Raw genomic sequence first — 17,103 nt, 5'->3', positions numbered from 1 at the left:
CTGGTCTTGGAAAATTCAAAAAAATTGAAATCATTCCAGTCATCTTTTCTGACCACAGTGCAGTAAGATTAGATCTCAATTACAGGGAAAAAATTGTTAAAAATTCAAACATATGGAGGCTAAATAACACGCTTCTGAATAACCAACAAATCATAGAAGAAATCAAAAAAGAAATCAAAATATGTATAGAAATGAATGAAAATGAAAACACAACAACCCAAAACCTATGGGACACTGTAAAAGCAGTGCTAAGGGGAAGGTTCATAGCATTACAGGCTTACATCAAGAAACAAGAAAAAAAGCCAAATAAATAACCTAACTCTACACCTAAAGCAATTAGAGAAGGAAGAAATGAAGAACCCCAGGGTTAGCAGAAGGAAAGAAATCTTAAAAATCAGGGCAGAAATAAATGCAAAAGAAACTAAAGAGACCATAGCAAAAATCAACAAAGCTAAAAGCTGGTTTTTTGAAAAAATAAACAAAATTGACAAACCATTAGCAAGACTCATTAAGAAACAAAGAGAGAAGAACCAAATTAACAAAATTAGAAATGAAAATGGAGAGATCACAACAGACAACACTGAAATACAAAGGATCATAAGAGACTACTACCAGCAGCTCTATGCCAATAAAATGGACAACTTGGAAGAAATGCACAAATTCTTAGAAAAGTATAACTTTCCAAAACTGAACAGGGAGAAACAGAAGATCTTAACAGACCCATCACAAGCAAGGAAATTGAAACTGTAATCAAAAATCTTCCAGCAAACGAAAGCCCAGGACCAGATGGCTTCACAGCTGAATTCTACCAAAAATTTAGAGAAGAGCTAACACCTATCTTACTCAAACTCTTCCAGAAAATTGCAGATGAAGGTAAACTTCCAAACTCATTCTATGAGGCCACCATCACCCTAATTCCAAACCAGACAAAGATGCCACAAAAAAAGAAAACTACAGGCCAATATCACTGATGAACATAGATGCAAAAATTCTTAACAAAATTCTAGCAAACAGAATCCAACAACATATTAAAAAAATCATACACCATGACCAAGTGGGCTTTATCCCAGGAATGCAAGGATTCTTTAATATCCGCAAATCAATCAATGTAATACACCACATTAACAAATTGAAAGATAAAAACCATATGATTATCTCAATAGATGCAGAGAAAGCCTTTGACAAAATTCAACACTCATTTATGATTAAAACTCTCCAGAAAGCAGGAATAGAAAGAACATACCTCAACATAATAAAAGCTATATATGACAAACCCACAGCAAGCATCACCCTCAATGGTGAAAAATTGAAGGCATTTCCCCTGAAATCAGGAACAAGACAAGGGTGCCCACTCTCACCACTACTATTCAACATAGTGTTGGAAGTTCTGGCCACAGCAATCAGAGCAGAAAAAGAAGTAAAAGGAATCCAGATAGGAAAAGAAGAAGTGAAACTCTCGCTGTTTGCAGATGACATGATCCTCTACATAGAAAACCCTAAAGACTCTACCAGAAAATTACTAGAGCTAATCAATGAATATTGTAAAGTTGCAGGATATAAAATTAACACACAGAAATCTCTTGCATTCCTATATACTAACAATGAAAAAACAGACAGAGAAATTAAGGAAACAATACCATTCACCATTGCAACAAAAAGAATAAAATACTTAGGAGTATATCTACCTAAAGAAACAAAAGACCTATACATAGAAAACTATAAAACACTGATGAAAGAAATCAAAGAGGACACAAACAGATGGAGAAACATACCCTGTTCATGGATTGGAAGAATCAATATTGTCAAAATGGCTATTCTACCCAAAGCAGTCTATAGATTCAATGCAATCCCTATCAAGCTACCAACGGTATTTTTCACAGAGCTAGAACAAATAATTTCACAATTTGTATGGAAATACAAAAAACCTCGAATAGCCAAAGTAATCTTGAGAAAGAAGAATGGAACTGGAGGAATCAACCTGCCTGACTTCAGACTCTACTACAAAGCCACAGTCATCAAGACAGTATGGTACTGGCACAAAGACAGAAATATAGATCAATGGAACAGAACAGAAAGCCCAGAGATGAATCCACGAACCTATGGACACCTTATCTTTGACAAAGGAGGCAAGGATATACAATGGAAAAAAGACAACCTCTTTAACAAGTGGTGCTGGGAAAACTGGTCAACCACTTGTAAAAGAATGAAACTACAACACTTTCTAACACCATACACAAAAATAAACTCAAAATGGATTAAAGATCTAAATGTAAGACCAGAAACTATAAAACTCCTAGAGGAGAACATAGGCAAAATACTCTCCGACATAAAGCACAGCAGGATCCTCTATGACCCACCTCCCAGAATATTGGAAATAAAAGCAAAACTAAACAAATGGGACCTAATGAAACTTAAAAGCTTTTGCACAACAAAGGAAACTATAAGTAAGGTGAAAAGACAGCCCTCAGATTGGGAGAAAATAATAGCAAATGAAGAAACAGACAAAAGATTAATCTCAAAAATATACAAGCAACTCCTGAAGCTCAATTCCAGAAAAATAAATGACCCAATCAAAAAATGGGCCAAAGAACTAAACAGACATTTCTCCAAAGAAGACATACAGATGGCTAACAAACACATGAAAAGATGCTCAACATCACTCATTATTAGAGAAATGCAAATCAAAACCACATTACACGCCAGTCAGGATGGCTGCTATCCAAAAGTCTACAAGCAATAAATGCTGGAGAGGGTGTGGAGAAAAGGGAACCCTCTTACACTGTTGGTGGGAATGCAAACTAGTACAGCCACTATGGAAAACAGTGTGGAGATTTCTTAAAAAACTGGAAATAGAACTGCCATATGACCCAGCAATCCCACTTCTGGGCATACACACTGAGGAAACCAGATCTGAAAGAGACACGTGCACCCCAATGTTCATCGCAGCGCTGTTTATAATAGCCAGGACATGGAAGCAACCTAGATGCCCATCAGCAGATGAATGGATAAGGAAGCTCTGGTACATATACACCATGGAATATTACTCAGCTGTTAAAAAGAATTCATTTGAATCAGTTCTAATGAGATGGATGAAACTGGAGCCCATTATACAGAGTGAAGTAAGCCAGAAAGATAAAGAACATTACAGCATACTAACACATATATATGGAATTTAGAAAGATGGTAATGATAACCCTATATGCAAAACAGAAAAAGAGACACAGAAGTAAAGAACAGACTTTTGAACTCTGTGGGAGAAGGTGAGGGTGGGATGTTTCGAAAGAACAGCATGTATATTATCTATGGTGAAACAGATCACCAGCCCAGGTGGGATGCATGAGACAAGTGCTCGGGCCTGGTGCACTGGGAAGACCCAGAGGAATCGGGTGGAGAGGGAGGTGGGAGGGGGGATCGGGATGGGGAATGCGTGTAACTCTATGGCTGATTCATATCAATGTATGACAAAACCCACTGAAATGTTGTGAAGTAATTAGCCTCCAACTAATAAAAAAAAAAAAAAAAAAAAGAATTGAAATATTTGGACATCATCAAATATTTTTGAACATATACCCCTTTCTTTTTGAACCTGCATTTAAAATGTATTTACAGTTTATAATTCATATATAAAAATAGAGATTTTTAAAGAACAATATAAAAAAAGAAAAATAATTTTAAATACCTTGCTCATCACAATAGTTCCATACCATCACTACTTAATATCTCAAGGCACAGTAGCTACTGGGGATGCATTGCAGCATAGCAGTAGTAAATGAAAGCTCTTAATTCACTTGATCTTAGCCAAAAGGCTAAGAAGAGATGAAAGCTCCTATTTCTAAAAAGCTTTTGGCTTGTTTCAGATTTTTTTGGCAATAGTATCAGATTAGACAATTACATTTAACCTTATAAGACAAAGAACTCTTAAGAGGAGATATAGAAGTTTAGCACAGCAAAGGATTCCCAAAGGACAGCAATGGATTCCCAAACTGGAGAGAGTATAAAATGTCTGTGCCATTTTTGAAGACTTAGAATGGAAAAAAAAAGAATGAAGAAATCTTAGTAATGTTTTTGTCGACTGTTGAAAAGATATTTTGGATACACTGGGTTAAATAAAATATATTATTAAAATTAGTTTCACCTATTTTTACTTTTTTAAATGTAGCTATGAGAAAATTTTAAATTGTGCAAGTGGATAGCACTGTATTTTTATTGTACTGTTCTAGATACCAAAGTGACTGAAATATGAAAGATGACTGAAAGCAAGATTATTCTGAATAAAGTTTTAAATATAAAAAAAAAAAATTCACAGATACACACATTAGATAATCACGTTTCTTTAACTCACCTGCCATTCAATCTTTCTAGTGTAAACAATAAGCTATTTGATTTTTTGCTCTGCTTAACTAAAATACCTTTCCAATAAGGAAGAAAGTATGACTATTTGACATTAAATATAGTATTTGCTATTTTCCTGTTAATAAAATCATAAAGAGCATTAAGATACTGGTTTACTTATAACTCTTAAATGCAAATTAAAAATAAGCCCTCCCACTAACTTTGCAGCTCATTAACAAATACATTTATAACTCTAAGAAATTAACCAAGAAATAGCTTAACTATTTAGGGTGCACTGTATACTAAAAAGAAGGGAGAAAATATATAATTCACTCATTTTCAATTTAGTATAATGGTCAGTGTATATTTTTTCTAATGTTTAAGTTTAGTTCTTTTGAATTCTCTGCACATGTATGTATCTATGCATGTGATTCTTAGCCTTTCCCAGTGGTTTATATATTGTATGAAGAGGATAAGTTTTATCTCATATTTTACCTTTTTTCTGGATCTTTTTGAAGGCACAATGAAATCATTTTTCTAAATGATTTTCCATATTTTTTCAGCATTTCTTTATCTTGAACACCAGTTTCCAAGGAAGGAGGATCATTTTGCAGTGTCAGCATTAAAACCTGTGAGAATTTTCAACATAATGTAAACTTCTGAAGATTCAGTAATCAAATATTGTGGCCACAATTTTTCAATACAGACAACCTCCAAACATCTGAGCAGATTTTATTATCTGAAAGTTCACATCTAGATCAGTTGTTTGGAAACTAGAGCTATTTAGCTGTTTTCCAGATAAATAATATCCTATAGACAGTTGGTTTCCCAGGCAATGTGCCTGCAAAGGCTCAACTGTATCAGCACTGTATTGTATGTACTTTAGTTGAAATCTTTCCTTCATGTCTTCTGTCCAATTCTTACACCAGCAAACTTAAAAAAAAAAAAAACCAAAACCATGGCAAAATTAAAGAGTGTGACCTTGCTAACTTTACCTATTCATAGCTCTATTTCAACTTGACCCCTTGTAACCTGGCCTTCTCTTCCCAGAACTCCTCAAAAGCTTAGATCACAGCAATCACTGATGATGTACTAGTTAACAAAGCTATAACCTTTTTAGTTTGCATCCTTCCAACCTTCCCTGCAGCAACTGTCCATCCTGAATCTCTTCTTTCTTTGACTTACATGGCAACACACTGAGACGTAAGTAACAAAGGTTCTATTAATATGAGGCAATTTGGGGTGATTTTCTATACTGTTTGACTTTTCAATAAAAGCATAACCCATTTTTCTAAGCACAAAGTCAAAACCAAAATTAAAAGGTTATAGTCAGAATTGTTATTTGCCATTCAGATTTAATTTCTATTTACTACAAGGGAATTACTAAGGTTGCAAGTATTTCTCATTTTGAGCAAATAGGTTAACATGTGTATGTCTGGCTACAACTTTAGGAGTCACTGCCTACAATAATATAAAGTAAACCTCATCTTTCTCTCTGACCTCCTTTCAAAAATAAGCCATTTCTTGGGCCTCAAAATAGCCTCCCACCTTACAGTTATAAAGAGTAATCCTTTTCAAAACCTTCTGAATATTCATTTACACCTAGCAGTCTTGACCTTTAGGAAAAAACCAAGGCCTTAAAGTATCACTAACCTTTCACCCATCAAACATATAGGTTAAAAAATATATACACACATTTTGAATATGGACATATAGAGAGGTTTTTCATATTATCCTTACTGATTTTGTCTCTCTCTACGTTCTTAGTGCTTTAAGGGGACAGAGTAACATTTTAAAGGTTCTAAAGTGCTCCAAGAACATAAATACATGAATATCACTACAACAAAAATTCACAATGGTGCTCACCATTTTAAACAATCATAAGGCATTTTGTAAAGCGGGCAAGCAAAACTAAAAACAACGGCTAGAGCTACAAATAGACAGAATTCATGTGCATATTCTCACTTAGGGGTCATACAGATGAAAACGGTTGCCAACAGTACTGGCAGGACCATCTTGAAACACAAAAAACTCATTTATTACTAATGTTGGCGACATTAGGATTAATAACTACATTTCGGGTAACTATTCCCTCAGGGTGGGGGCTTCCCAGGTGGCATTAGTGGTAGAGAATCTGCCAATGAAGGAGACACGAGAGACACAGGTTTGATACCTGGGTCGGAAAGATTCCCTGGAGTAGGAAATGGCAACCCGCTCCAGTATTCTTGCCTGGATGATCCTACAGACAGAGGAGCCTGGTGTGCTACAGTCCATAGGATCATAAAGAGTCGGACACGACTGAGCAACTGAGCCCACACGCACACACACACTTCTTCAGGATGTAACAGGTCTTTAAATAAAAGATGCTTAAAGTCTTACCACAAAGCAAACTTCTATTCAATAACAAAGAAAACAATACATATGTATGGCACATGAACAATCTGCATGGATCTAACATATAAAAAGCACTTAAAAACAGTGGCTGACACAGATGAGTGCTCAATGAATGTCAGCAATAATTACTGTTAACATGGAACTCTTCCAACAACCTTAACAGGTAGAAATGATCATCATCCCCACTGAGGCTGCTCTACACAGGTGACTGTGGGGGAACACACACTAAAATGAGACAGATCAGATGGGAACATCAAACTAGCTACATAGTCAGGAGATGGTGGGTCATCAAATAAGAAGGTCAGCTACAATGTAAAGCTACCCAGTACAACATACCAAATATCTAAAAGAGATTCTAACTGCTAAAGAAGTTAGAAGGAATGCAGGGCAGAATACGATGGATAAGAATGTCCAATGATCCCACAAACACAAGAGCTCCAGATATGTGTATTTACAGGCAAATGGAGGACAAAATGCTAATATGAATGGCTGAGTTAGTGTAAATGAGAACAATTACTATTTTTATAAACTCTTACATTCATATAGTGCTTTTTAATATAAAAATACTTGTTCATATACTAATAAATCTACATAATTCTTAAAAAAGAATGTCAAATGAGGTAACCCTCTGAAAGAGAACTGAGACATGAGCTGGGATAGTATTGTGAATATAAGCCTTACCTTCATTGGCGGATACTTATGATAAGGAGCTGCCCCTGTGGCCAGTTCAATGGCTGTGATCCCAAAACTCCAGATGTCAGCTTTGAAATCATAACCACGAACCTGTACAGAACAGAGAGATGTACAAGATTACTTTTACCACCCAGGAGCACTTTCAAGATAGCTTCTAATATGTATCAAGAACCACAGACTTTAAGCTGATAAAATATAATCTAAAGTAGGCAAAAGCTAAATTTACTTGGTAAGAGGAAAAAAGAAAAAACTGAATGAATGTCTAGCATCAACAGGGAAATGTTTAAGTACTATATATTCACTTAGAGAAACATCATACACTCAACTAAAAGCAATATTAATGAATCCTATATGAAAATATGGAAAACCACTTTATGATATAATATGAGAAAGCACTTAAGAAAGAAGATTATTAAATTCTTCAGAAGTTTTGATACTATTACAAACAGGTATACAATCTATTAAAGAAAAAAATAGAAAGACCTAAAACAAAAATAAAAGTTTGGCAGTCTTTTGTTTTCCAAATTTCCTATGTTACAATATTATTTTATCACCTTAATTTTTGGGGTGAAAAAAATGACAAGGGTAAGAATATTTTTAAAGTTGCTAGTGTGAATATGTTCTCAAATTTCTCTGCTTTATACTGTCACCAGCATGTTATAAAATTAAATATTTTAATTCTCTATCCTAAGCAATATAGGAGGAGAAACAGGATTTGGGAGTGTGTGGTTTGAAATCTAAAATTAAAGCTCCATATTACATACTGCCTCAACATGGGGTATATAGAAGGACCTGCAATGACCTAAGTGAAAGTTTCTTACCCCACTGTCCTCCCAAGGAGAATGTGCCCTAGGCCCCAAGCCCTGCTTATCAGATTATCAGGTGCAGTTCCTGTTTATTCCTGAGTAGTAGCTTTCTGCTCCCTGCCAGCCCTCAGAAAACAAGCCAATCACACCTTCACAAGGAAACCAAAGGGCACATCGCTTTCTTGATACTACAAAGCCTGTCTCCTGGAGCAACTGTTCATTCCCTTCCTAAGTGCAAACCCATAAGGCATGCAGTGTCCTCTGCCTCCAGATACATGTACAAGCAAATAATAAATTGCGGCCAAGCTCATCAGGTACCCGGTGTCAGGTACCTGCATGTTCAGTCATCTCCATAACCCTAGTGTGGGAAGTCCTGACCCACACTAGGGTCAATACAGGCATTTTAACAGAGTGAAAAGTAGATTCAGTTCTACATACAGAGTTTGACATAAGACATTAATGTAAAACATCTACAGGGAGTTGGAATCCCTACCCAATAGCTTAAAAAACAAGACTCGACTGGATATAATTCATAAATAATGAACAATGAACAGGTAGGAAGTAGAGACAGAAACAGCAAGTATGTGTAGTCAGAGAAGAGTCAGAGATGATGTGCTGGGAAGCAGTGTTGCTTAGCAGTAGAAGGAAAGCCAGGGAGAAGTCAGGGAAATGGTCTAATAAGTAGGAGAATGAGGAAGCTAAAGATGTGAGTAAAGGGCATGCCAGTCAGAATGGCTGCTATCAAAAAGTCTACAAACAATAAATGCCAGAGAGGGTGCGGAGAAAAGGGAACCCTCTTACACTGTTGGTGGGAATGCAAACTACTACAGCCACTATGGAGAATGGTGGCTTAAACAGTGGAGATTCCTTAAAAAACTGGACATAGATCTGCCATATGACCCAGCAATCCCAATGCTGAGCATAAACACCGAGGAAACCAGAATTCAAAGAGACCCGCATACCCCAATGTTCATTGCAGCACTGTTTATAATAGCCAGGACATGGAAGCAACCTAGATGTCCTTTGGCAGACGAATGGATAAGAAAGCTGTGGTACATATACACAATGGAATATTACTCAGCCATTAAAAAGAATACATTTCAATCAGTTCTAATGAGGTGGATGAAACTGGAGCCTATTATACAGAGTAAACTAAGTCAGAAAGAAAAACACCAATATGGCATACTAACGCATATATATGGAATTTAGAAAGATGCTAACGATGACCTTATATGTGAGACAGCAAAAGAGACACAGATATAAAGAACAGTCTTTTGGACTCTGTGGGAGAAGGCAAGGGTGGGATGATTTGAGAGAATAGCATTGTAACATGTATATTACCATATGTGAAACAGATTCAGGTTCAGTCCAGGTTCAATGCATGAGGCAGGGTGCTCAGGGCTGGTGCACTGGGACGACCCAGAGGGATGGGACGGGGAGGGAGGTGGGAGGGGGGTTCAGGATGGGGAACACATGTACACCCACGGCTGATTCATGTCAATGTATAGCAAAAACCACAACAATATTGTAAAGCAATTAGCCTCCAATTAAAAAAAAAAAAAAGATGTGAGCAAAGGGGGAAAGGAACAGCTTCAAATGCCACAAAGAGAATAAAACAAGGAGCAAAATATGAGCACTGGATTCTAGAATTAGCAGAGTTTCCTTCCATAAGGTGATGGGATGAGTGACATAAACTGTAGTCTGTTTGACACAACCAGGAAATAGGGATGTGGGGAAAACTAGTCCTTCAAGAGCCACGTGTAAAAAGATCCGGTCATTTAACTTGTACTAAGGATATTACCATTAAATCAGTCTTAATAATACTATTCCTTAGGTTGCCTTTGTATAAATCTTGAGATTAACATGTCCTTTGCTAAGTTCTAGAGTTTGGGGTTTGTTTATTTTTAAGCATGATGCCAAGTCTTCGACAAGGATCAGAGGCATGTTTCCCAAAGGTAAGCTAGCAGACCACTCGAAAACAAACACTACTCAGTTTTTTTAATTTTGTAAAAAAAACCCAAATCACTGTAAAAAGACAAAAGACCCAGTACCTGTTCCATAACTTCAGGCGCCATCCAGCAAGGGGTTCCAACAAAGGTTTTTCTCACTTTATTTCGAGTAATGTCACCACCAGTTGCTAAAAAAGCACTAACTCCAAAGTCTAAAACAGAATATAACCACAAGGGATTAAAAGTACAGTAACTAACATAAATACATAGGAAAGTAATATAATGTAGTTATGGTCCTACATACATAGTATGACCTTTTCTCGTTTTTCTGCCGAACTTCTTGACTAAATTAACACATGGCTTAATGGGTTCCTCATTCTATTCCTCTCCACCTCCACACATCATCTCCTCAGATTTTCCTCCTTGCTCCAATCCATTCTTTTCATCTTCCCAAACTAAAACTCTATATCCATTAAACAATAACTCTCATTGTCCCTTTTCCTCAGACCCTGGCAACAACCATTCTACTTTCTGTCTCTATAATTTTGACTACTCTAAGCATTTCATATTAGTGGAACCATACATAATTATCTTTTTATAATGGAGTTATTTCACTTATCACAAGATCTTCAAGGTTCATTCATGTTATAGCATGTGTCAGAATTTCCTTCCTTTGGAGGCTGAATAATATTTTATTGTATGGACATACCACATTTTGTGTATACATTCATCCACTGATGGACACTTAAATTGCTTCCATATTTTAGCCATTGTAAGTAATGCTGCTATGAAAATGCGTGTACAGATAGCTGTTTCAATTCCTGCTTTAGGTTCTTTGGGGTTATATATTCAGAAGTGGAATTGCTGGGTCATACAGAATTTTTATTTTTAACTGATTTAAGGAATTGCCATACTGTTTTCCACAAGAACTCTACCATTTTATGTCCCTACAAATAGTGAACAAGGATTCTGATTTTTCCACATCCTTGCTATTTTGTATTTTTTTGATAACAGCCACCCTAATGGGTATGTTATTATCTCCTTCTAGTTTTGACTTGTATTTTTTCCCTGATGATTAGTGATACTGAGCATCTTTTCATGTGTTTTCTGAACATTTGCATATCTTCTTTGGAGAAATCTCTATTCAAATCAATTTTAAAATTGATTTTGTTGTTGCTGTTGAATTCGAGGAGTTCTCTGTATATTCTGGATATTATAAGTCTCTTGTCAGATGCATGATTTGCAAATATTTTCTCCAATTCTATGGGTTGCCTTTTTCATCTGTGGATAATGTCTTTAAGTGCACAAATTTTTAAAATTTTCATGAAATTCAATCTATTGTTTTGTCTTCTGTTGCCTACGCCTTTGGAGTCATATCTAAAAATCACTACCAAATCCAATGTCATGAAACATGTGCCCTGTTTTCTTCTAGAGTTTTATTGTTTTAGGTCTTTATATTAGAGTCCATTTTCAGTTAATTTTTGAATATTATGTTAGATAAGGGTCCAAATTCACTCTTTTGCATTTGGATATTCAGTTTTCCCAGAACCATCTATTGAAAAGACTCCTTTCCCCACTGAATGGTCTTGACACCCCTGTTAAAAATCATTTGATCATATTATACGAGGGTTTATTTTTGGGCTTTCTATTCTATTCCACTGGTCTTTATGCCAATTTTTATACCAACAACATACTGTTTCTATTACTACTGCTTTGCAATAAGTTTTGAAATCAGGAAGTGTGAATCCTCCTACTTTGTTCACTTTTTAAAGACTGTTTTGGCTACTTGAGGTTCCTTAAGCTTACATATACATTTTAGGATTTTTTTTCTATTTCTGCCAAAAAGAAAAGTTATTGAGGTTTTGACAGGCATTGCACTGAATCTGTAGATTACTTTGGGTAGTACTAACTTTTTAAAACAATGATAAGTCTTCTCATCGATGAACAGGGGGGATGTGTTTCTATTTATTTACATCCTCTTTAATTTCTTTCAGCAATGTTTTATAGTTTTCATTGTACAAGTATTTCACCTTCTTGGTTATGTTAACTTCTAGGTATTTTAATTATTTTTGATGCTACTTGTATACAGAATTGCTTGTAATATTTTTCTCAGATTGTTCATTGTTAGGGTAGAAAATGAATTGATTTTTAAGTGCTGACTTTTTATCCTGCTTTGCAAAGTTCATTTATTAGTTCAAGCAGCTTTTTGTTTTTTTATGTAATGTTATGCTTAGGATTTTCTGCATGTAAGATCATAGAATCTGCAGAGATAAGTTTACTTCTTTCTTTTCAGTCTGATTGTCTTTTTTATTATTTTTCTTGCTCAATTGTTCAGTTTAGAACTTCCAGTACTAACACATTCTTCCCCTGTCCTGAACTCAGAGGAAGCGCTTTCAAGCCTTTCATCACTGAGTACGATACTCATGGTAGGTTTCTCATATGCAGCCTTTACTACACTGAGGAGGTTTCCTTCTGTTCCTACTTTGTTGCATGTTTCTACCATGAGAGAGTGTTGTGGTGCTGGTTTGAGTCCTGCCTGACTCTTGTGACCCCATGGACTGTAGCCTGCCAGGCTTCTTTGTCCGTAGGGTTCTTCAGGCAGGAATACTGGGGCAGGTTGCCGTTTCCTTCTCCAGGGGATCTTCCCAACCCAGGAATCAAACCTGGGTCTCCTGCATTGCAGGCAGATTCTTCACCAGCTGACTACAGGGGAAGCCCATGAAAGGGTGTTAAATTTTCTCACATGTTTGCTCTGCACTGAGATGATCATGTGGGTTTTCTTTTTCTCTTTGTTCTGGTAATCTCACGTGTAACACTGATTTTCACATGTTGAACCACTCTTGCATTCCAAAGAAATCCTACTTGGTCATGGTGTATCATCCATTTAACATGCTACTGAATTTGATTTGCTACTAGTATTTTGCTGGAAATATTTACATCAATGTTTATAATAGATACTGGTCCATAGTATTCTTTTCTTGGGTTAGTATCTCTGCCTGACTTTGGGAATAGGGTAATTTTGGACTCAATAAAATGAATTAGAAAGTGTTTCTTCCTTTTCAAATTTTTGGAAAACTTTGAGGAAGGCTGTTATTAGTTCTTCTTTAAATGTCTGACAGAATTTACCAGTTAAACCACTGAGTCCAGGGCTTTTCTCTGTCAGAAAATTTTTGATTATTGATTCAATCTCCTTACAAGCTATATATAGGTCATTTAAGATTTTCTATTTATTCATGATTTCATCTTGTTAGGTTTTATGTTTCAAAAAATTTGCCCATCTAGGTTATTCAATTTGCTGGAGTAGAATTGTTCATAATACATCTTATAATCCTTTTTATTTTGGTAGAATTGGTAGCAATATCCACATTTTTGGTTCTGATTTTAATAATTTGAGTCTTCTTTTGTTTTTTTCTTAGTTTACCTAGCTAAAGGTATGTCAGTTTTTTCAACTTTCGGTTTCATCAATTTCTTCTATTGCTCTTCTTTCTCTATATCCTTTTCTCAACTCTAAATTTTATTATTTCTTTCCTTCTGCTAGCTGAGTGTTCAGTTTCTTCTTTTCTGATTCCTTAAGCTGTGAAGTTAGGTTGTTGATTTGCTAGCTTTCTTTTTTTAAAATAAAGCATCTAAAGCTACAAATTTGCCCCTTAGCAATGCTTTCACTGTGTCCCATGAGTTCTGGTATGGTTGTGATTTTGTTTTCATTCATCTCTAAGTATTTTCTAGTTTTCTGTGTGATGTCTTCCTTCATCCATCGGTTGTCAAAATCTATTTGTCAATCTATTTTTGTTTAGTTTCCACAAATTTGTGAATTTTCAAGTCTTCTGTGGTTGGTTTCTAGCTTTACCTCATTGTGATAAGAGAAAATACTTTATATGATTATCACTTAATCTGTGGCCTAAAAAATGGTCTATCCTAGAAAATGACCCTTGGACACTTCAGAAGAATGTGTATGCTGTTCTTAATGGGTAGAGTGCTTTGAATATGCCTGTTAGATCTAGTTAGTCAATGTGTTGTTTAAGTCTTCTATTTCCTTACATTCTGTCTGTTCTACCCATTATTAAGACTGGAGTACTAAAGTCTCCAACTATTACTATAGAACTCTCTACAGTTCCTTTTAGTGTTACAGAGCTATCTATAGTACCCTTCAGTTCTGTTACTTTTTGCTTCATATATTTTGCTGGTATGTTAATATGTGCATGAATGTTTGTAACTGTTTATCTACTTAGTATATATATTTAACCTTTTATTAATATATAATGTATTTCTTTGTCTCTTACAACCTTTTAAATATAAAGTCTATTTTGTCTGATATTAGAGTAGCCACCCTGTTCTCTCTGGTCACTATTTGCATAGAATATATTTTCCCATCCTTTTGCTTCTAATCTATTTGTATCTTTGGATCTAAAGTGAGTTGCTTATAGACAGCATATAGTTGGATCATGTTTTAAACCATTCTTTTAATTGGACAGTTAATCTATTTACATTTAAAGCAATTATTGATAAAGAGGGACTTACTTCTATCATTGTGCTATTTTTTTCATATGATTTAAAGCTTTTGGGTGCTTCCCAGGAGGCGCTGGTGTTAAAGAACTGCCCTGCTAATGCAGGAGCCATAAGAGACATGGGTTCAATCCCTGACTCAGGAAGATGCCCTGGAGGAGGGCAGGGCAACCCATTCCAGTATTCTTTTTTCTATTTAATGTATTTGTTTATTTGTCTGTATTGGGTCTTACTTGCTCCTGGGCTCCTCTAGTTGCTGTACATGGGCTGAAGGCATATGTGATCTTAGTTCCCCGACCAGGGATCGAACCTACATCCATTGCATTGGAAGGTGGATTCTTAACCCCTCGACCACCAGGGAAGTCCCCACTCCAGTATTCTTGCCTGGAGAATCCCATGGACAGAGAAGCCTCGTGGGCTAGCGTACACAGGGTAACAAAGAGACACAACTAGAAGCAACTTAGCATGCATGTTAAGTTGCTACATGCAACTGAAAAACAAAACAACAAAAAAACTTGTTCCTCATTTCCTATATTACTTATTTTGTGCTTAACTTTTTGTTGCAAAATGCTTAAAATTTTTCCTCATTTTAAAAAATTTATATTCTATAGCTATTTTCTTTATGGTTACCATGGGGGTTACACTTACCACACTGATGTTTTAACACTCTAATTTGCATTTACACCAGCTTAACTTCAATAACATATAAAAACTTTTTTCTTTACAGCACTATTCTCATCTCTTCAAATTGTTATCACAGAATTACATCCTCAGAAACTGTGTGCTCAAAAACATAAACTAATCATTCTTTTAAATGCATTAGTCTCTTAAATTATGTAGAAAAGAAGATGTGGTGTTACAAACCAATGCTATTGTAATATCAAGTTTTAGACCAATAACTGTTTTCTGTAATGTGTTAGTCTCTTAAATTATGTAGAAAACAAAAAGTGCAGTTACAAACCACTGTTACAATAATAGTAGTTTTTTTTAACATACCCACATATTTACCTTAATTGAGTTCTTTATTTCTTCATACTGCTTGGAGTTATTATCTAGGGTCCTCTCATTTTACCTTGCACAACTCCCTTGAGTATTTCCTGCAGGGCAAGTCTAGTGGAAATATATTCCCTCAACTTTTGTTTATCTGGAAATGTCTTAATTTTTCCCTCACTTTTAAAAGCATCCTTGGTTGCCACTTTTTTCCAGAACTTTGAATACACTGTCCCTTTGCCTTCTGGCCTCCAAAGTTTCTGATGCGAAGTCTGCTGACAACCTTATTTAGGACACCTTGTATGTGATGAGTCACCTGTCTCTTGCTGTTTTTACGATTCTTTTTCTTTGTCTTTCTTAAGGTTTGATTATAATGTGTCTCTGTGAGTCTCTCAGAGTTCAGTTTAGCAGGAGATCACTGAGCTTCTCAGACGTTTATATTCATGTTTTTCATTAAGTTTGAGATGTTTTCAGCCATTATTTCTTCAGTTATTCTCTCTGCCCCTTTCTTCTCCATCGAGGCCTCACATAATGTGGATGTTGGTCTGCTTAATGATATCCAAACAGACCCATCAGGCTCTATTCACTTTGTTCAATCATTTTCCTTTCTGTTCCTTGGAGAAGGGAATGGCAACCCGTAAGTCTGTTCCTTAGACTTGATAATTTCCATATTCAAGATCATCAATTATTACTTCAACTAGAACAAATCTGCATTTAAATCCTTCTAATAAGTTTTTCATTTCACAATTCAAGTTATTGTACTTTTTAGCTCCAGAATTTCTTTCTTGTTTCTTTTTAAGTCTTCTCTCCTTATTGATATTTAGATTTTATTAACAATTGTTGTTTCAAGTTTTTCCATATCTTTTAACTCTCTCAACATCTTTAAGATGGTTGTTTTAAAGTCTTTGTCTAATATATCTGCCATCAAGCCTCTTTCAGTGATGGTTTCCTTTCAATAGATCATACTTTCCTGTTTCACTGAATGTCTTGTGATTTTTTCTTGTTGTTATTGAAGATGGACATTTGAATCTAATAATGTGCTAACTCTGGAAATCAGATTGTTCCCCTTCCCTGGGATTTACTGTTTTTTGTTATTGTTTTGTTTTTTGGGGTTGCTGTAGGCTGTGTCTGTGTCAAGCATTGGCCTAAAATGTAAACTTAAGGCCTTCTCAGATCTTTTCTGCACCTTTTCCTGAGAACAAACATTCACTTTTCAATTTTCCCTGCAAATGTTGTTTTTGTTTTGGTTTTGTGGCCACATCACATGGCTTGTGGGATCTTAATTCCCTGATGAGGGATGGAATCTAGTGCCTTGGCAGTGAAAGTGCAGAAGCCTAATAACTGGACCCACAGGAAAGTCCTGTAGTTATTTTCTATTGTCCTAGTCTTTAAGGTTTGGCTTCAAAAAGAGGAAGAGGAGAGAAATGAAGGAAGGA

The 17,103-nt window shown here is 35.7% G+C and overlaps 1 protein-coding gene across 2 annotated transcripts in view; it reads right to left on the bottom strand.

Moving 5' to 3' along the window:
* The window catches only part of OXSR1 (oxidative stress responsive kinase 1), a 91,810-nt gene that overhangs the window by 28,205 nt on the left and 46,502 nt on the right, over positions 1-17,103 (bottom strand). For both annotated transcript variants that reach the window (XM_061127802.1, XM_061127803.1), the window contains 3 exons: positions 10,277-10,386; positions 7,408-7,509; positions 4,828-4,961 (listed from right to left, as the gene is read on the bottom strand). In XM_061127802.1, coding sequence (XP_060983785.1) covers positions 4,828-4,961; positions 7,408-7,509; positions 10,277-10,386 — 346 coding nt within the window. The remainder of the gene's footprint in view (positions 1-4,827; positions 4,962-7,407; positions 7,510-10,276; positions 10,387-17,103) is intronic.

Source organism: Dama dama, chromosome 24, assembly GCF_033118175.1.
Source record: "Dama dama isolate Ldn47 chromosome 24, ASM3311817v1, whole genome shotgun sequence".
NCBI lineage: Eukaryota > Metazoa > Chordata > Mammalia > Artiodactyla > Cervidae > Dama > Dama dama.
This window is presented reverse-complemented; position numbering and strand designations above follow the sequence as displayed.